The sequence below is a fragment of the Haliaeetus leucocephalus genome, unplaced genomic scaffold (genome assembly GCF_000737465.1).
Source record: "Haliaeetus leucocephalus isolate CR32 unplaced genomic scaffold, Haliaeetus_leucocephalus-4.0 Scaffold162, whole genome shotgun sequence".
Taxonomy (NCBI): Eukaryota; Metazoa; Chordata; class Aves; order Accipitriformes; family Accipitridae; genus Haliaeetus; species Haliaeetus leucocephalus.
The window spans coordinates 10,821,209-10,841,922 of NW_010972598.1; the positions used below are offsets into that span (position 1 = coordinate 10,821,209).

A 20,714-nucleotide genomic window follows, 5' to 3' on the forward strand; every position below is an offset into this window, starting at 1 on the left:
TCTGGGCCCCACGGGGGCCTGAGGCTCTGGTGGGGGACCTCAGTTCCCCGTGGGATATCCCTGTTCTCCATGGAGATCTCTCTGCCCCACAGGTGTGTGTGGATCTGTGGGGGACCCCTGTGCCCCATAGGGGTGGGGGGAATCTGGTGGGGGACCCCTGTGGCCCGTGCGATGTCTCTCTGCCCCATGGAGAACCCAGTGCCCCACAGAGGTGTAAGGATCTGCCGGGGAAGCCCTGTGCCCCACGGGGGACCCCTCGAGCCCCCTGAGGGCCCATGGGGTGACCCCTCGGGGCAGGGTCCCTCCTGGTGTGGGTCAGCCCCCCCATAACTTCAGGGTGCCTGCCCCCTGGAAGAGTCCGGGGGGTTCTGGCACCTGTGGCTGCCGGGCCGGCGCGGGGTAACTCAGCCGGTGCTGCCTCGTGCTTGGCTTTGATTTTTAAATATTTACATGCGAGCGCTAACAGCGTACACTGGGAACAGCCAGATTGACCCAAGGAACTTAATGTACTTGAAATACCTCCGCCTTCTGACAGAGAATGAACACAGGCTACAGCCAGCTGTTTATGTATTTTTCTTAATAAATACTTAGCAGAGCCTAAGCATGCGTAAGAGTAGATAATTCAGTGTTATACGGGCTGGCTTCGCTGTTGTCAGCAGGACACTGCGCTGGAAGACTTTTCCTTTAATAGCAACTGCCAGCTCTGTGTCATACTTGCTCCTTTGAACATAAACACTGAGACGGTGCGCTGAATTCCTGGGGGTGGTTACTGGGAGGGTTTTACTGGGAGTCAGCAGCCTTGTAATGTGGCTTGAGGTGGCCCGTGAGTCACCTTCCTCTTCTCACTCACCTGAGCAGATCCAGGTATTAACACCAGCTTGGCCAAAGCCAAGATCTGCGTCGTGTTTCTTGACAAAGCCATCAGTGAAGCCTTAATTATAACGTGGCTGTCATTAAGGTCATGTCGCTGTGTTTACATGGCAGAGCATAATGTGCCTTCAGTCAGCAGAGTTCAGGGAGTCAGCCTGGGTCCTCCCCGGCTGGTTTCTTTGTGTCTGGGCCAAAGGAAAATAGGGGGGGGGGGGGCGGGGGAACCAACTTTGATGCTCCTGGGAAAACTTCTGATATTTCCAATTGTTAGTGTCGTCCTCCCAGCCTTTTGTCATCACTTAGCTGCTGTGGTGAAGTATAGCCATAAAGGGCTGGGGGTTTTTGGAAAATAAATGCATGTTGATTGACAGGGGCACGCTAACATAATAAATGAAAATAAGATTTTGTAGTTTTGAGGGGGAGGTTGTCAGTACATTATTTACTTTCAGCTGCTCAAAGTGAGGCGGATGTAGCGCTGTGCTTCTCAAAGCACTGGCCGTGTTTCGGGCAGTACTAAGCTGCCTTTCGCTGAACACGTAGTTTGTGTTTTGGATGCTGTTCGAACAGGGCCTGCTCTTTCCCCAGGGCAGAGAGCGCGCGGAATGAATTGTTGTGGCACTGTACAAATGCAGGATGCTCCTAGAAATCACGCGGTTTAGAACAAAAGTGCCCGGTGCTGGCTTGCATTAAAGGCAAAGAATTCGTGCTTCCTTTGCTGCTGCCACTGCGGGACTGCAGCTTTAGGGACCTGATGAAGCCTAACATCTCCCTATAGGGTCCCTTCCCTGGTGCTGGTGTCTGGTAACTTCAGGTCTGAACATCTAACTGTAGCGTGGTGCTTGAGCATTCATTTCCCTCTGTGTTTCTCTGTAGCAGATTTCTGAATTCTTCTCCTTCAGTTAATGCTCATTATCTTTGAATTTTCTCTGAAGCAAATTGCCTTTTCCCATTCTCTTTCATTGCTTCCAGTGCACCTTCAAAGGAATGAAGTGCAAATTTGATGGAGAGGCAGATTTGCATGCTCTGTTTGCTTCCTTTATTTTCATTTACCAGCTGGTGAGGAGGAAGAAGCTGGTGTTTTCCAGGCGGCCTTTCCTATCGGTTCTGTGGAGTCGGGAAGTCTGCAGCTCCAGCAATAGACAAAGTATTGGTGTGCAGTGCTAATAATTTTCTTTGCTGGCCCTGATGTGGTTTGAATGTTATTGAGTGGTAATTGAGCACATGTGGTACCGGTGCGCAGACGGTGGTTTTGCAGTTTAGGATACCCTGAGCACTGACTTAACACGCAGTGCTTAATATTCTGGAGCTGCATTTCAGAAAAGGGATAAGGTTCAGTCTGTAACGAATGTCCTTCCTGGTGCACTTCAGTCACGAGCTCGTGGAGGTGAGTGGAAATCCCCAGACGGTCTGTAAGGCTTGGTTTGGCTCTCGTGTTGATTAGGGGTTCCTTAGCTTAAGAGGCATTAAGATAGCAACTGAAAAGCTGGAATGCAAGGTATGAGGGTGTGGGATGTGTGTGCAAGCTCTCCGGTACCAGTGTCAGCTCTCTGAGGCTGCTTCTTTCTCATCTACTTCAAAGTCCTAGCCTCTGCAGATTTCGGGAGGCCAGATAAAAGCACAGAAGAGAGTGGCTGAGCTGAAATGCAGGAATTCCATGTTGTATGTCTTTTTTTTTTTTTTTTTTAACTCTTCCTGGTCTGGGTTTTAAAACAAATTTTACTAATAACTTTCTATTTACAATAAGAAATGTTTTCCTTGGCACCTGGAGGCATATGACCGTGATGTTGTTGTGAGATTAAAGGCTTTTCTTTTTTTTTTCCTACACTGTAGGGTTATTTGATTTTTTTAAAACAAAACCACCTTCTGTTCTAAATTACCTGTGCCTCTCAAGAACTGGTTTGTAAAAGAAATCTCTTTGTTTCTGCAGGTGGTACAAGCTTCGCTCCAAACCAGGGAAAAAGGAAAAGGAGAGAGGTGAGATTGAAGTGGATATCCAGTTTATGAGGAGCAACATGACAGCCAGTATGTTTGATCTGTCCATGAAAGACAAGTCTCGCTCTCCCTTTGGCAAGCTCAAAGACAAGCTCAAGGGGAAGAGGAGCAGCGGCCTTTCTGACACGGCATCGGCAATCATTCCCAGCACAACTCACTCCCCCGTTGACAGTGAAGATGAGTCCGTTGAGAAGGAAAAGAAGAAATCAAAGTTCAAAACCCTGTTTTCCAAACCTGGCCTGCAGAAGACCTCCCTCTCCCAGTCCATGTCAGTCCTTCCGACACAGCAGCCCGTCACCGAGAGGGTTCGGCTTCGGCCCAGCGACTTCCAGTCGCAATGGGACGATGAGGAGTCTGAGACCTCTCCAACCTCAGAAAGTGAGTATTGCCACTCACTGCACTGATGAAGCACAAAGCCTTTCTCAAAGGTTTGCTTGCACTTTTCACGCTTTTTAGAGTACTAGTTAAATTCTTCTTACTGAATGAATCCAGAGAAAGTCACTTGTGTCCACGGTGGCGGGTATGCGTGTAGGATGTTAGACACTCACAGCTAAGCTTACCTTGGGATAGCATAGAAACTGTGCACAAGCAATGTCTGCGCGAGTTGGCGGTACAGCTTCACAGTAGGTGATCTGTGGTGGTTTTAGGTCATTGAATGGCGCGTGCGATCCGGTCTGCTGAGGGCTGGCAGTGGTAGGGGACCCAGAAGCTTTAGATGTGACTGGTATAGTCATGCTTGCAGTGTATCTGTTGCTGCAATCCATTAATGACCGTGAAGCACTGAGGTTGTCAGTAGGGAGTGTCAGAGGAAAGGATGTTCTTGCATCTGGAATTTCTCCCTGTTTGTTTTTTCCAGAAGCCTTTGGAAATGCCGTGGAAGAGAAGTCCTCTCCTTCTCCTGTATTTAAATCTCGTAAAACAGCAACTTTGGACAGCAGGCAACTAAACCAAGTAACCACTAACCACACCAAGAAAGAAGGGCTCTCTTTATTCAGTGGCCTTAAATCCAAAACCGATCCCATTTCCAAGTCTAGTCTGTGTATCAATGGCAGTCATGTTTATATGGAAGAGAGCGTAAAGAAGGACAACACTCCAGCCTCTTCCCCCTCTCCTCACAACTTCAGGAGAAAGCAGCTCTTTGCTTCAGAAGAGAACCTGTCTTCTGGATCTACTAAAGGACCTGAAGAGATGGGAAGAACATCTCCTAGTCATGCTTTCTCTGGGTCTGCATCTCTGGAGACCTTTAAATCTATGACTTTGCCATCATACAAATTGCTTAGCAGTGAAGAATACCTGGAAACCAGTGTTCCTCCGAGTGTCGAGGTTATTAAAGAGACCAAAAAACCAGACCACAAAAAGTCTGCCTTGCTGTCTCTGGTCACTGGGAAGAAGGAAGCAGTGAAGACCAGTGATGCTGAGAATGTTCCTGACAGGACCCCGCAGGATGAAGAAAACAAAGTTCCAGAAGAGAAGAGTGAACAAGAGGCTAAACGTCTTGAACTTCCAGCAAATTTAAGCAGAGGGAATCCTTCAGAAGACAGTCACCGCGCAGAAGGCATCTTTGCAAATAAGCAGCCGCTCAACCCTTTTGAGGAAGAACGGAAACCTGAAAAAGCTACTGCACCGGCGAAGACCAAAGCTGTCAAGCCCAGGTCAGTCACGTTTGCTTCAGAGGCTGACATAAATAGCGATGTGCAGCGGTGGTGGCCGGCTTTAACTAGGCTGCTTCCTGCCCCAGAGCAGCGCTTCTCAACTTGGCATCCTGTGTGAGGCAGAAGTGCGTTGCTGTGCAGGGTACCTGGTGGTTTTAAGCTGGCCATTGGGTGCTTTGATAACAAATAATAACTCCGAGTTCTTTCTCGGTATGAAAAAGAGATTGATATAGGGATGTTCCTTATAATTGATGCCGAAATAGTGGTTCTCTGAGTGCAGGCATCTTTGCAGGTACTGTAGGGGTGACTTTTCTTGCTGGATCTCTTGCAAAAACTAACTTCTTATCTGAGCTGTGCGACTTGAATGTACCCAGGGTCTGAAATACCAGTTCTAACATCTCTACTTTTCTCTTCTGTATTTGGCTGTGGTCTTCAAAAGTGGGAATCTTGGAGCCCTTCTGCTTTTGGCGTTGTTCACAGCAACATGAAGGACATTTGTGTGAATTTGTACACAAGGCTTTTTTGGAAATTCTGCTCCTTTATCCTTCGTATATATATATAAAATGTGTCTGGTTTTATATATATATATATGGGTATGTCCTACTAATAAGGCTACGTTTTGCATCTCTAACTCCTTGTTTTCAGTGCTTCTCATGTTTAAACGTCTTGCATATGAAGTGTCTTACCTACTAATAAAATTGCTTGGGGTGCAAAAGATGAGATAGTGCTTAAGCAGCTACTGCAGTAACGTCTGCAAACTCTACAGCAGAAGTGTTCTGACATAAATTGAGTGCTTTGTAAAGACGCCTTTAAGTACATAAAGCCTATCAAATAGGCTCTGAGGTCTCTTGGAAGTATAATTCAACTCCATTGTTAGGAGTTGATGGAGTCTGGTGCTAAAGCTTGTCTGTTCCTGCCTCGTATTGCATCCGCAAGTGACATGCGAGTTTTTTGTCCCTTTTTGCAGACTGGGCGTGTCTTCAGAGGAGGAAACCAAAGCCACGCTTCCTACTCTTGCACCTGATTCCCTTCCTGCTTTTCTTTCTGTACACCGTATCAGTAGTGACAATAATCCTTTTATTTCTAAAATGGGACAAAATGTCCAAGTGCCAGACTCTGAAAACATTACTAGTTCTCCTGCATCTCTTATTTCTCCTCCTCCTTTTGCTGCAGAGCTTTTGAATGGCAAGAACCCCTTTACTCCCGAGCGGGGCAGGGCATCCACAGCCCTGGATCCCAAAGGCACTGCCCGTTTCCCTTCGTCCCATCATCTTGCAGCCTCTGTTCCCAAAATGCCTCTTCCTGGGCAGGTCTCTGGTAGCGGTAATAATCCTTTTGCTTCTGAATGGGGGCAGAGCTCATGGGGCCACGGTCCTGAAAGCTCTGATACGTGGGCTTCCTGGGGTCTCTCTCACCCACCTGCATCTTCTCTCCCCTCTGATTGTCATTTTAATGACAATAATCCCTTTGCATCCAAGCTTGGGTGGGAAGCAGATGCACCAGGTTTCAAAGCTGTTGCTAGTTCTTCCCCTTTCTGCCTTCCATGTGATGAAGACTGTTCCTCAGCAGAACACCCTGCTGAGCTGAAACACTCTGGTTGCGATGCTTCAGGGAGCTCTTCAGATGTGGCTTTAACTAGTAATGTTAAAGCTATATCAAACCCCCTCGGCACTCTTTCTGACAACCCTGGTGTGGCTCCAAAGAAGCAGTGTGATTCTCCCCAGCTTCAGGTTGAGACTTCTTTGAAAAGAAGTAGGCTAGACCACAGGAAATCGGTGTCCTTTCTCCTTGATGGATCGGAGGGTCTTACTTCAGGTGATGAGGATTTGGGTGGGCAGGAATATGAAAAGCAGCACTCTGATTTTGGTGAAATGTTACTTATGGGTTCAGATGCAACAGGAGAGCATGCAGGGTTTACTCGTGAACTGGAAGCAGGGTGCTGCCCATCGTCAAAACTCTCTAGTGACAGCATAGGTCCCATCCGAAAGAGCGAGTCTGCTGTTCCGGGTGGTGCGGAACTAGGCGGTGTAAATACTGAACCCTGCGCAAAGGATGACAAAGGCTTTGCATCTCTCTCAAAACATAGTACTAGCCTCTTGCCAGGGATCGGTGCTGAACAGCCACCTTCCCCTGAGAGTGAGCTGGAAGAGAAGCAAGAGGTCTTTGGTGAAAAGAGATGGGAAGAATGTGTACCCACATTAGAGCCCCAAGCAACTCCACTTGATAAAAATGACTCATTTTCTCAAGTAGGACCTGCCAAACCAACCTTGGGAGCTTGCACGCAGTCCCCTCAGGAAGCCAATGTAGGGAGGGCTGGCAGTGAGGGGTTAGTCACTCCAAAGCCAGCACCACGGCCGTCTTTAACACTGAAAAAGTGCCCACTGGTTTCTCAGGCTGATGAGTTAAGTGGTGATGTGCCTTCTTCAGGCAATAGTGTAAAATCTGCACCTGGGCTCCCATTACCTAATGAGAAAGCCTCAGATGCTTGTGGGTGCCTCCCCCAAAGTGGCTCATTAGAGACTATCACTCTACCAGTGATGCTCAGAGATGACAGCAATAATAGGCATTTAAAAAATGAAGGTGATGACGATTTATTTGACTGTCTTACAAATCTAAAGTCTGCCATTCCTGTCACCGGAGACCGTGGTTTGAAACTGGCCGCTCTTCCAGTTATTCCGGAGGGAGGTTCCGATGATGAGCTGCTGGGTGACTGTCAGGAGAACCGTGGTGTCACTGCAGGTGATAAAAATGTTTCACAGACTGGAAAGCAGTCCCTAGATTCGATGCCTTTGCATGAAGAACTGAAAGAGCACTCCGATAGCTCTGCTGCAGCCCAAGTAACCCCGGCTGCTCTGGGAGGAGGAGGAGGAAGTGCTCCTGGTACTTGTAAGCCAAGCAAATCGCCCATGCTGCCTGCCAGAGTAGATGTTCACAGTGTCAATAACCAGGTAGCTGACTCAGGCTTAGGTACGATGTCTCATTCCAGGGAGTGTAATAGTAATTTTGAGAAACAAGAGCTGAAAATAAGTGCAGGTGTTGAGGAGCGTGCAGAGTGTGACTTCTTTGAGCCTTCTGTTTCCTCTTCCTCCCTGTCAAGTCCTTCCCAGCCCTACTCTTCCTCTCATTCCCTTCTCTCTGATGCCCCAAGTCGTAGAGCAGAGTCTCCGAAAAAGCCAACAGCCGAGGGCTTCGCAGATAAAGCAGGAAATTCTGGCAAGAAGAAGCTTCTTCAGGCATGGGTTTCACCCTCTGAAACATATCCTAACCAAACTCAGCAGAGTGGTGAAACCGTGTCTCCTAAGCACAGGTGAGAGAATATGGGAAATACACAGAAAGTACCTCAGTGCTGATGTGAGCCTTGCTTTTTTCTTCCTGTGAGCGCAGATCTGTCTCTCCAGCTGCAGAAATGTACTGCACTTTGCAGTGATGTGGCATCGTACAGCCTTAATCCGGCCCGTGGATTTGTTGGGGCCTGAGTCCTGTCACGCCAGCGTAGGATCATTGCTGGCACCAGATAAATCTGTATGGCTACTAAGGATGCCCAGAGCACTCGAGGGGACCTGATATTCATAACAATGCTACCTCTTGGGAAAACTGTTAGGGAAACGGTAGCAGTTTAGGAAATAGGGTCGTTTCATCAGATTGGGGAAATGGACTACAATTCATCCATTTTTCAGAAATGGGAGTGTCATGGTTTAACCCCAGCCAGCAACTAAGCACCACACAGCTGCTCGCTCACTCCCTCCCCTCCCCCCCCTCCCCCCAGTGGGATGGGGGAGAAAATGGGGAAAAGAAGTAAAACTCGTGGGTTGAGAGAAGAACGGTTTAATAGAACAGAAAAGAAGAAACTAATAATGATAACACTAATAAAATGACAACAGTAATAGTAAAAGGATTGGAACGTACAAATGATGCACAGTGCAATTGCTCACCACCCGCCGATCAACGCCCAGTTAGTCCCCAAGTGGTGATCCGCCTGGCCCCACTCCCCCCAGTTTATACACTAGATATGACGTCCCATGGTATGGAATACCCCGTTGGCCAGTTTGGGTCAGGTGCCCTGGCTCTGTCCTGTGCCAACTTCTTGTGCCCCTCCAGCTTTCTCTCTGGCTGGGCATGAGAAGCTGAAAAATCCTTGACTTTAGACTAAACATTATTTAGCAACAACTGAAAACATCAGTGTTATCAACATTCTTCTCATACTGAACTCAAAACATAGCACTGTACCAGCTACTAGGAAGGCAGTTAACTCTATCCCAGCTGAAACCAGGACAGGGAGAATGGTCACAGGAAGCCTGATAAACTGGGATGCTTCCTTTCCTGGCCAAACTGGGCTCCTGAGCCTTGAAGTGAATTGCAGCAAGCGATGCAGCTAAAGCCTCTCTCTCCCAAGAATGTGTGGCTGCTTTCCAGAGCTGTCTGCAGCTCCTCCTGCCTGCTGGGCTACTGTTGTCCGTGGAACAGTGCCACTGACCTGTCAGCCCTCAGTACTTTATCTGCAGAACTCCATCTAGGGTCTAGGACGCTTCTGGGCTGGCATTTGCTGAGATACAAGTAAAATTTTCTTCCTGTATTAAAATTGGCAATATAAATCCTGCTCGAGCAGATAAAGATAGCACTTTTTGGCAGGTTATGGCAAAAGTTCAGATTGGAAAAAGTGTAATACATGTTTGTCCCAGGATAGAAGTAGTGTTTGATGTGTTGCAAGAACCACAAATGTGTTCTCATTAGGAAAGTCAGGCTCAAATACTAGTGTGTGAGAGATCAGAGTAACTGCTGCTGTGTACTGCCTTCTCTGCTTTTCTTTTGTGACATACCGTTCAGGTTGTATTTCCCTTGTTACTGCTTTACTTTCAATGCCTTAAGTCAATAAAGATAGTAGAAAGGGAGCTGGAGTATACTTACAAAAAGCCTATAGCTTGGACAGAAATGCCTTGTCTTCCTAAAGCTGAACCTCTTATCTCTCTGGAGGTAGAGAAGGGTAGGAATTTTCCCCAATTTCTTGCTATATTTGCTTTTAGTCTGAAGATCTGTGTAGTGCTGGTGTTGTATGTACTGCCTAAGTAACGAGCCTGTTTTAATGTTACAGACTCCATCCTGTGAAGCCAATGAATGCCACAGCAAACAAGTCTCAAAGTAAAAACCTGAATGTCATCAGCACTATGAATGAAAAGCTGCTCGAGATGAATGTGAAGGTATGGACGAAAGTGGCACTTTAAACCAAAGCTTAAGCAGTAAATTGAACAGAGTTTGTGTATTCGGGGATAGTTTGCCTAGGCTTATATCTCACATATCCTGAGCAGAAAAAGAACAGTGGTTATTAGACAGCGGGAGATATGAACTTTCCTTTTCCTTTTGTCAGTCCCCAAAGGTGGGGACAGTCTTTAAATATTCTTTTTCTTGCACACTCATCTGTAGTAGAATTGGTGCCTCTTGTTTGTGGAGGGGTTCTCAGTGGAAAGGAGTGCGGGCTGCTGTCTGACTCCCCAGTGGTGAGCGGGATGTGTGTGAGCCATGACGTGGCTGTGACAGGAGCGACGGGTGACTCATGGATGGTGCTACCCCTGGAAGATAGTCCTGTCGGTGATGTGTGGGAGCTGCGTAACTTGGGTCTGCACAGAAGACTGGACAAATTAGTCACTGTTTATTGTCAGATGGGATTAGTCCCCAAAACTCATTTTCACCCTGAAATAAGCATGTGGTTCTTAAAGCTGAGAAGGTGGGAGAAGGAACCTCGGGGTGGCTGTTGCCTTGTAATACATTGCATTAATACCCTGTGCAGATTGAGAGACTAGGTGCCTGCCATTAAAGCACGGATGCTTCCTAAGAGTGTAGCTGTGCAGCTTTCATAATCACTCAGATTTAAAGGAGCTTTTTGCATAATCTTGGCCTCAAAAGAGACCTCTAGGCTTGAGGCATAACTTAAAAGTCATGCTGATTGGAATAGCTAGAAGCGTCTCTGGGTCAGCAGAGAAAAATCCTGGGTACTGTTATTGTCTCTAAGGGTTTTTTGGGGAAAATGAAAAGTTAGTACCAAAATAACTGTAGTGCCTCCTTCTGGTGTAAGTGGAAAAGAAGAAAATGTGAGTTAAATGATTCAAACTGACATGTTGCTATTTTGAATGAGTTGAAAACTTGTAATTAGTATTCTGGTGTGGTGCTCTGATTCCACATAAGAAATTATGCTTGATGTAGTCACGTGAGCTTGTTGTATGCATACTGCCTTCGAAAGAAAATCCTGGGCTGGCATTCTAGTTTAGGGTCTGAGAAGGTAGCTGGAGGAATTGGCAGAAGCTGCTAAGTACCTGTCAAGTTTGCTTAAGGGTAAAAAGCAGACTTTTCAGAGGAGCTGTGTTGTGATGTGTTTTCACAGTGATAAGGACAATAAGAGGGAAATGCCAAAGGTGGGTGGGTGTTTCTTGCTGTTTAACCTGAATTTGGCTTTCGTAGTCTTTGGTATGTTTTAAACAATAGCTATACCAGTGCTCATCTATAAATGATGGTAGTTGATGGTGTGCGGCTGTAATTTCTACACATCTTTGCTAAGCTGGGTGGGCTGCTGCCTGGAGTCAACATGACATTCTTTCAGCATAAATTGGAGAAGAGTTGAATTACAGAACTGAGATTATGGAAAGATTTTTATGCTAAAACCGATGGCCTGGTTACCATCCATAATGTCTGTCTTGCTCTGAGCCTGCCTTCTGTTTGGGAGAAGACTGCTTAAGCTCTGTAAAGTGTGTCACTGTGCCATAAGTAGCATGCACTTACTCCAGGACAGTTAATCTTTTTTTCTCCAAATACTTCCAAAAAGCTATTCTGCATTCTGGAAGTGCATGGATAGATAGTGTTTTGTATGAATCTTTCCAGGCTAGATTTGTTAATAGCCCAAAAGGTGCTTTGTAGCAGAAGGCTTGCCTGGCCTGCCAGCCTCTCCCTGTCATCGTTAATGCCTTGGCCATTGCGCAGCTTGGCTCTGAGCAGCCTGCTCTTCTTGATCCTAAAGTGCTAATGACTGACATTCCAAACTGTCGTTTGGATGGAACTTATTTTTAAAAAGATAAGAAGCACAGTAATACTTTTGAAGAGCAGCTGTGGTTTTGCAGATGCTGTGTGTAAAGTTGTTCATTGGTATTTTAAATCCCCCCAGCCAGCTACCAGATAGCGTTCTGTTGCTATTTTGAAATGCCTGTGTGTCTGTACTGACCCTGCCTTTCTTCTCTCTTGAAGAAATATGATCCTTCAGATCCTGCGTATGCTTATGCTCAGCTAACACACGATGAGCTGATCCAGCTGGTCTTGAAACAGAAGGATACAATTACCAAGAAAGATGTCCAGGTGCGTGAGCTTGAAGACTACATCGATAACTTGCTTGTCAGAGTCATGGAAGAAACCCCAAACATTCTTCGTGTTTCAGCGTCTGGAAACAAAAAAGCTGGAAAGATGTAAAAGCTCTCGGGACATTGGTTGAACAAAGGACTGAATTCCTGCCAGTGGAGTTTGATTAATAAGGAGATGATGTGAAGTAGGTGGTACCAGTTGTGCTGCCCACAGAAAATGACCTCTTTCCTGTTTCTGCCTTGAGCAACTCTCAGTTTGATTAGTAGTTACATCAGGTCTTGTATATGGAGTCCAGAAGTGGAGTCAACTTATCATATTTATTTTTTGGTTTCTTTCCATTATTTGGGAAGATTTGTTCAGGCATCTAATCCAAAGGCTGATTGCGATAGGAGGGATGAAGGGTTTTTGATGTGTTTTGCTTGCCAGCAAGGCACTGATAATCCTTTATGAAGATTTTTTTTTTTAATGGTTTTGTTTCATAGCACCTTTGATAGATCAATTACTCTTCTTTCCATATCTTAAGTTTTAGTGCAATATAAAATCTTGTACAGTAGAGCTTGAGGATTTGATTGTTTTAAAAAAAAAAAAAAATACACTGGAAAAGTCCAAAGATGTGAGCTTCAGTCCAGGGCTGTGTGGGCTGTATTTTAAAAGTAATGAATGCCCTAAAAGTTGAATGCAAGTTAAACCTTAGATTGGAAAGGAAGAAGCAAAGCTTAGTTAATCTCATAAAGTACATATTGTTTCAAAGCAGTTCTCCAAGGGGAAGATTTACATGGTTTTTTTGGTATAGGGAACACTGAGATGTCATGGTACGTTTGTCTACCATAGGAATGGTAGTAATGAATTTGGGCCGAAGGTGCATTTTAAATCAGAAGCTGTTCTCTTGCAGATTTCAAATTCCTGATTTGAAGGTCATTCAAACGAGGGAGGCAAAGGTACACCTGGTTTCTGTTCTGTAGTCTTAAATAGGTGTGGATTTCACGGCACATGTGCGTGGCCCCCGTCTCTTGCTGTATGGGAGTTCTGTGACAATTTTTCTTTTAGACCATTGTAGTTTATTAAATGTAAATACATTGGATTTTGGAGCCGGGGCTTACCTTGGAACAATCTTAAAAGGTGATCAGTCTTACGCTTTCTTTTATGCATTCCTTATACAGCCAAGAGAGGAACCAAATCGCCCTCTCCTGGGGATGGGAGCAGTCACAACACTAGTGCTCAAATCTGATTTGGTTTTCTTTGTGACTTGCTGCTCAGAATGGAATGAAAGTTTTATGTAGCTGAGAAAGAGTGCTGCTTTTGCTAGACAATCAATACCTCTCGGTCTGCTTCCTTAATGTGTGGCTGCTTTGCAGCTTGATAGAGACAGGTATGTTCTCCTCCCCATCTCATGGGACAGCAAATAATAGCATAGTGCTATCAAGCAGCCACCATAACAGGCTTCCTCCACTGAAAAACTAAATGTGGCTTTTTTTTTGCGGAGCTCTTGTCGAAGATCAAAACAATCAGATGCCTCTTTGCATCTCTGGGATTTATCAGGGTTGCAAGTATCCATAAAAGGCTTAGAAGAAAGTTGAAATACCGAAAGAGTTGGCAGCAGAGGACCAAAGCAAGCACTCCTGCCTTCGGAGGTTGAAGGATTCTGTTGGGTCACTCCTGGCTTAGCTTGAAAGGGGTGAGTTTCTAACTCAATTTTTCTACAGCAAAGCACTTTACTGAGGGACTAGACCAGCTAGATTGACTATCAACCTGTTAGTAGTCTGCTTACTATTTTCATAAAAACACTGAAAACTACTGGAGACTTCTCAAATACTGTATTTTTGTAGTGAAGAGTAGTTTAATATATTTGCCTAGAGATGTATACATTTATTGGAAAATTTTAAAAATGCTGTTAATTACATTTTTATTACTGTAAACTGACTACCAAAGTCTGGAGCTTTTCTGACAGAGCTATCCTTCATGGGAACCTTGAGTTGAAACAAGCCTTAAGCATTAAGAGTCTTCTAAGACTTCAGGTACTTTTTTCTAATTTTATTTTTATTTGAGCAGATGTCTTCAGTGAAGGGGTTATTTCTTTCCTACTGTACCCTCTTCTGTGAATGAAGGGTCTGAAACACAGAAGGTTCTAGCGGCATCTTCAGCTCTTGGCTGGTGGTTTTAATTTTGAGTGGTACTGTTTGGCCTTACTGAAAACTGCTGCTGCTTCTCCTGCCTTGAAATAGTGAGGAAGATGAAGGATTTATTTGTTTGTTTCTTGTGCCTCAGTGGATCTCTGGAAGGAAGCGATTGCCTATACCTCACTAGTAAACTTGTCTTCTAGACTTTATTCCACAGCTTTCTGATGTTCTAGGTCAGAGAGTCAGAAAAACCGGTTGTGCCTTTGAACAGTGACTTAATGGTTCAAAAAATCAAAAATGGTATTATCGGTAGTCATAACTGGACAGATGGGAAGTAAGACTGGACTCTTGCTTTTTGCTGGCCTCATTGTAAAACAATATAGGTACTACTGAGTGGCTGGCTGCTGAAGGTGCCACGGTGCTGTGTGCGATGCTTTTGGAGTATGGATTTTAAGAAATTTGGATCACGTGCGTTCCTGTTGGCAAGAAAGTGCCTCTTGACGTTACATGCACAGAAACAAAGCAGTGATATGTGCTCTTAATGGTCTCCTTAGACATGAAGCCTTAAAACTTGTAATGTCCTCTCCTGGCAGCCTTTTTTGCCAGTTACAGCCGTGTCCGTTGAGGTGGACCCCGAGTTGTGTCTGCTTTTGCTGCTGGGCTTGTTTTCTCCAGTGGTTGCAGGTGTCGAGCCTCCTGCCAGAGCAAGACGGGCGCTGCTGCAGGGTCACAGTCCGGCACCAGCCACGCTTCAACTTCTGTGGCTGTGAAAGCATCGCACAAACCTCGTACCTCAGTCTTTTATTGGCAATACTAGTTAAAGCCTTTCTTTGGTGTAAGGGGACTGGCATTTTATGTCCAGCAAGGTGCTTCACCCTGACTTTAAGGGCCTTAAGAATCAAATGTATTGTTTTATTATTGAAGGATCTGAATGTGTTTTTCCCTGTTTATACTGTCTGCTTTTAGCCTGGGTACCTATTTGTTTTTAAATGCCTTTTGGTTTCATGGAACACTAAAATAAAAATACCTTAAATCCAGTGTTCTGATCACTTTGTCTTTTTTTCTGAAAGAGCAGTTGCAAAAGGGCCTCTTCCCTCCTCGTGACCACCTCTGCTGCCCGAAACTCCTCATCCTCAAGGTATTTTTGGGCTAGTTCCATCCCTGCGAGCTACCCGTGCAGGAAGTTCATGGTAAACACCTCCCAGGGTGGGGAAACCTGATGGACGAGCTCATCCGCATCACAAGAATCGAGAGTTTCTGTGAAGCAAAAAAGAAAAATACTTGCGAAAGGTTCTTGGGCCGGGAGCCAGTTCAGCCACCCCAGTCACAGCACCGGTGTCCCGCCTCCCCCGCCCCCTAATTGTAATGGCCCCCTAATTGTAATGGCCCTCCAGTTGTGGGCGGCAGATGAGAAGAGAGGAAATCAGCCTCCCGCTGTCTCGGGGCCATTTAACCCGAAACCCATCTGCGCCACGGGAGCCCCGAGTGCTGTTATCGCCCTCATCCTCCTCTGGTGATGAAAGGCGGGTGGGTGGGGGGCACCCAGACCCCCCCCAGCCCATCGGGGGAGGTCAGCTGCGGCTGATGAGCCTCCCGAGGGGAAGTTTTTTACGATTTCACGCTTCCCCGCTGAGCGACGGAGCGCGTTGTCCCCTCGCTCCCCCTCCGCGGCTGACCGGGGGCCGGTGGGTCTGCCCGGGGCGGAACTCACGGCACCCGGAACGCGGTGTACGGGGGGTGGAGGGGAGCGGCGCCTCGACCGGGCGGGCTGGGACGGACCGCAGGCTGCGTCGCTATTGGTGGGCGGCGGTGCGCCCGCCTCAGCGCTCCCCCCCGCCTCAGCGCTCCCCCTCAGCGGCGGTAATGGCGGCCCGGGGCTGTTGCCCCAGCTGCGGTTCGGCGGCGTTGGTGGAGGACGCGCACTACGCGCAGCAGCAGCTGGTTTGCGCCGCCTGCGGCTGCGTCCTCGTCGAGGGGCTCCTCACCACCACCTACACGGAGGAGGAGCACCTGCGAGGTGCGACCGGGCCCGGTGGGGTTCAGCCCCCCTGGGGGGGGGGTGGTCACCGACAGGCAGGGCGGGTCGCGGGGCGAGCGTCCCGGCAGCGTTTGTATTCGGTCTGGTGCAAAACCGTGGGTGAAAAGCTTGTTTTGAGCGTACTGAGTCGGTTTGAGCAACGAAGCAGTCCCCCAAGCAGCCATTTTAGTCAGCCCCGGGGCCGTTGTCCTTCCACACCCTGCACGGCTTGTGGGTGTCTCGGTGTCAGAAAGGCCTCAGGGTGGGGGGCGAGGCTGGGTGCTGCCAGGATTAGACCAGCTGCTTTCCCCCCTCTCTCTCTAAGCAAAAGACCACCATGTTTTTTCCATTATAGGGTCAGACCGACAGCACTTCTCTGCCAGGTTTTAGGCTTGGAACCGGTGGTGTGCTGCTCTTTGGCCTTTAAATCTCTTACAAGTGTAGTGGAGTAGCCCCGAGGCCGTTTGTTGGTTCTGTTTGTGGAGAAGCAACGGCTTGAAGGGATCCTGCTCCTCGCTATTACTTAACCTGTGCTGCCAGCCCTTGTTTAGTGGCCTCAAAGATCTGTCAATTCTGATAATTGAAATCCAGTACCATGGGCATCTGGTTGCCCAAAATCTAAATGACACAGTCCCCCAGAGTCGCTGCAAGACTATCTGACCTAACACTGACTGTTTTTCAGAGGTGACGTATTCCCAGAGCACTGGCCAGAAAGAGCAGCTGAGCCGCTGCCTGCAGCGAGGTAAGAGCATGCCGTTCTGTTTCCTTCACACACCGATTCCCTCTTGCTGATACTCAAGTTTGTTTAACATGTTTCTAATGCTCTCTAAAATGGTAAAAGCTTTCAGAACTGGAAGTAAAGCATGAAGGAGGCAGTTAGTTCTGCATCCAGCCGGTGCTTGCCTTCAGCAAACTGCCTCACCTGCACTAAGGGACTTGGGAGATATTTTCACATTGTCTGCAGGGCTGCAGAAACTGGGCTGCTCTTGTGCCTCTGCCCGGGACTGGATGAATGCTGGCTGCACTGGAATATTGAGGAGAGGCGTGTATCAGAAGCTGCTTGAGCTGATTCTTAAGGGTGGTGTCTTCTCACAGGGATCAGGCGGGTCCGGGATCTCTGTAAAGTCCTCCAGCTCCCGACAGTGTTTGAGGAGACGGCGGTGTCGTACTTCCAGAGAGCTCTCCAGCACACCTCCTTCCACCTGGTCAGTCTGGAGAAGAAGGAGCTGCTGGGGGGCTGCTGCGTCTTCGTGACTTGCCGACAGCACAACTGGCCCCTGACAATGGGGACGATCTGCTCCCTCCTTTACGCAAAGCAGGAGCTCTTTGCCAGCGTCTACCTGAGCCTTCAGAAAGAGCTCGGGCTCTCTGTGCCAGCCCTGAGCCTGGCGGATCTGGTGAAGACGCACCTGAACAGGTAACGGGGCCCCTTTCAGCCATTGCAGAGTCCTGTGTTTGATGCTGGTGGGTGGAAAACCTTCTGAAACTCAGCCGTGGCCAGGGCAGAAGTCCACAAGCACAGACAGTGTGACCTGTGCTTTTTACACAGCCATGTTGTTGCTGAGTGCTCTAAGGCAAAACCAGATCATCTGGAAAAGTATTCCCTTGGATGGTTCGCAGCCCTGTGTGCTAAGGGGGGGCATACCTACCAGGAGCCTGTTAGGCTGGGTGGCAGTAATGGTGCAGCAGCATCTAAAACTCGTGATCTGGGAGTGCGCTCTGTTGTCCCTTGAATGACAAACTTCATCGGGTTCTTGCTCCAGCCAGCGATCGTAGTACACAACAGAGTAGCCTGGAGGCGGATGTCAGCAGAACTGGTGTTTGCTGATGCGCTGGGGGAACGGCCCACGTGTGTGCTGGGGATTTTACAGAATTGCGATGGCTTTTTTGCCTCCCTCGTCACAATCTGGGCTATGATTCTTCTCTTCCTGCCCCTTTCTCCTCAGTTTGGAGACGGCAGTGAGGCACTTAGCTAGGTAACATAAGCAGAAGCCCAGCGCAGGAGCAGGGTGTGTTTGTCCTAAAGGACCTTACTGCAGCCAGCTGCCACATCAAGCTGGATTACTGAGGCGTCGTGTGGTGAGGCTTCCCTGTGCCCTGGTGCTAACGATGGGCTCTTTGCTCTTTCAGTTTTCGGCTGTTCCAGCATGCGGCCGACATCCCTGCCCCATTTGTGGAGGACAAGGAGAAGATGGTCGCCCGAACGATGCAGATCGTGGAGCTAGCCAGTGAGACTTGGCTAGTCACCGGCCGTCACCCTGTTCCCATCGTCACAGCTGCAGCCTTCCTGTCGTGGCAGTCGCTGCAGCCTGCTGCCCGCCTCACCTGCACTTTTGCACGTTTCTGCAAGCTGGCGGGTGTTGATCTGCCACCGCCGGCGCACCTGAGGCTGAAGGAGCTTCTCGAGATCCTCCTGAGAATGGCCTCCAAGCTTGCTTGGCTCAAGGTGTTTAACATGGACAAGAAAACAGTGGTCAAGCACATCGGGGACCTGCTGCAACACAGAATTTTCCTGCTGAAAAATGCCTTCTGTCTGGAGGATGAGGAGGAGCAGTGTGCTGCGGCCCTGAGCAAGGGCTCCCCCGGCTCTCCTCCGGCAGCAGGAGGGGCAGCGCAGGAGAAGGGCTGTCCCTTGGAAGGGAAACGCCAGCGTGAGGGCAGCCCGAGGCCCTTGCTGCCGCCCTGCCTTATCAATCCGAGGAAGAGACTGCGGACGGCAGCCCTGAGTGCTTCGGACTCTGCCATCACTGGCGATGAGCCCATCTCTGACAGTGAAATTGAGCAGTACCTGCGAGGCCCGGAGGAGATCCGAGCCTTCAGGAAGGCCAAGGCCTGGCAGTGAAGATGGTCATCTCCAGTGGGGTCCAGAGGATGGTGCTGCCAGACACCGGGGCAGCAGGGACTGTGGGACCAAAAGCATGAAACCCATCAGTGACAGAGCCATCACAAGGTGCAGGGACAGTCGCCCAAGGGAGCAGGGCTGTAGGGAGGGAGTGGGCTGTGTCATCTTTCATGTTCTGGGCCAAAACGGGGCTTTTAATGGACTGATTGCTTTGGGTTGTGTTACGTTTCTGTTAGAAATGAGTAGAAGCGCAGGTGCCAGGACGAGTTTCTGGATTCTCTCTCATTGCAGCCTCTGGTAAAAGGTGTTTTGGTGCAGCCCAGTCCTGCAGGGCAGTGTCATGAGCAAGTCTAGTGAGCCCAGGGACTTACACTGGGAGTGATGCCCAGGGAAAGGTCTCCAGCACCTTCCTTGGCGCTGGTTTTCCATAGCTTTGCTCCGGCTTTTCTGGGCCAGTCTCACCTTGTGCTTCACCTTCTTCGGCAGAATGGGTTTGTGAGAGCCAAGGAGACACCTTAAGTTGCTGAGAGAAAACTACTCCATCCTTGGTTAAATAAGGGATGTGAAGCTGCTGGAAACTGCCAAAGGTGCAGCTTTGGATTGTGTGCATACAGTGCTGCTGGCTGTTCATGGCAGCATGCTGCTCACTCAATAAAACAGTGCCCTCTCCATGCCTGGTGACCTGTTGTATTTGAACACAAAGTCTGTGAGAAATAACAGTAGATCTTGGCAGATTGGCAAATCTTTAATATATTAAACAAAACATATCTGCTAGAAACATTCTATTTATATAAAAATGCAAAAAGACCCCTTTAAAGACATTTCTTTGGCATACTTTCCCCTCCCTCCCCCACATATATTGCAAGAAGCTCTCTGTTGATATGTCATTTGCTTGTAATGTAAACAGACAAAAAAAAAGTAATTAATAATACAAAGCTTTTTATATAATACTGTCACAGTGCAGCAAGCATATATAACAACTCGGCATCAGCAAGACCGTGTAGGCTGCAGTATCGACAATAAGGATTTAAATTGTATTAAATAACCAGGTGCAGTGAAATGTGGTTTAAGCTGTTGGTTGGGCAGAGAAGTCAAGGCAGGTGGGGAGCGGCAGAACTGCATTAAGCCCAGGCTGCCCCTGCCCTGCGGGGTGAGGGTTCCCCCAGGGTTTCTGCAGGTGAGACAAATCCACCACTAAGTGCCTTTTCCTCCACTGCCTGTGGCTTCCCCTCCCCGCCGGCCTCTGCCTGGTCCTGGAGACCCCTCGGGAGGTAGCTAAATAATTAAACTCATTTGCACACAGGAGGAAACTGAGGCAAGGGGAGGCTGGAAAGGGCAGAAGAGGCACCAGGCTCCCATCCCACCTCCTCTGCATCACTTTTACAGTTGGGGTTGGCGTCAGCCGGGCTCAGTGCCGGACGAGGGGTGAAATACAGCCCGGGTCCAGTGTGGGCAGGGGCAGGCAGCAGGTAGAGCTGTACCGTACCAGCACAGTGATGGGGTGCTCCTTGCCCGGCTGCAGGGTAAGCAACCTTCTCTTCTTTTAAGAAACCTTCAAGACCTGGCAGGGAACGGCTCCCAGAGCCTGCTGCTGTCTGCAGTGTGGCTTTTTTATATGCATGCTAGAAAAAAGAGGGGACTTGTTTTTAAATGGGGAAAAATAAGTGCTTATCCAAGTTCCAGCCCTTTGAACATATCCTGTTAACTGTCCAAGGAAGGTCCCTAATTAATTGGCATTGTTCTCCCACTCTCCCAGGAACGGCCCCTGCTCCCCGGCAGTTTCATCTTACACAAGTGCGAGGCCAGGAGCTGGGGGATTTCTCTGCCTTCCTAAGAGCAAACCCAAGTATTTTCTGAGCGTGCATCCCTGGGTTAAGGATGAGGGC

The 20,714-nt window shown here is 48.2% G+C and overlaps 2 protein-coding genes across 2 annotated transcripts; both read left to right on the forward strand.

Moving 5' to 3' along the window:
• The first annotated feature begins 2,651 nt into the window (after nt 1–2,651).
• On the forward strand, nt 2,652–11,977 carry RAB11FIP1 (RAB11 family interacting protein 1 (class I)). The gene is made up of 7 exons (XM_010562976.1): nt 2,652–2,659; nt 2,798–3,240; nt 3,719–4,514; nt 5,482–5,620; nt 7,622–7,821; nt 9,604–9,709; nt 11,742–11,977. Exons 1-7 carry the CDS (start codon nt 2,652–2,654, stop codon nt 11,958–11,960), a joined length of 1,911 nt encoding a protein of 636 aa, XP_010561278.1. The 3' UTR covers nt 11,961–11,977.
• Nucleotides 11,978–15,832: 3,855 nt separating this feature from the next.
• BRF2 (BRF2, RNA polymerase III transcription initiation factor 50 kDa subunit) lies at nt 15,833–19,308 on the forward strand. Its single transcript, XM_010562769.1, has 4 exons — nt 15,833–15,986; nt 16,669–16,728; nt 17,082–17,403; nt 18,117–19,308. The coding sequence occupies exons 1-4, from the start codon at nt 15,833–15,835 to the stop codon at nt 18,826–18,828; spliced, it is 1,248 nt and encodes a 415-aa protein (XP_010561071.1). The 3' UTR covers nt 18,829–19,308.
• Nucleotides 19,309–20,714: the final 1,406 nt, after the last annotated feature.

Coding starts and splice junctions, on each gene's coding strand:
- BRF2 (XM_010562769.1), top strand. CDS start 15,833: ATGGCGGCCCGGGGCTGTTGCCCCAGCTGCGGTTCGGCGGCGTTGGTG. Junction 15,987..16,668: donor GGAGGAGGAGCACCTGCGAG/GTGCGACCGGGC, acceptor ACTGTTTTTCAG/AGGTGACGTATTCCCAGAGC. Junction 16,729..17,081: donor GAGCCGCTGCCTGCAGCGAG/GTAAGAGCATGC, acceptor GTCTTCTCACAG/GGATCAGGCGGGTCCGGGAT.
- RAB11FIP1 (XM_010562976.1), top strand. Junction 7,822..9,603: donor ACCGTGTCTCCTAAGCACAG/GTGAGAGAATAT, acceptor TTAATGTTACAG/ACTCCATCCTGTGAAGCCAA. Junction 9,710..11,741: donor TGCTCGAGATGAATGTGAAG/GTATGGACGAAA, acceptor TCTCTCTTGAAG/AAATATGATCCTTCAGATCC.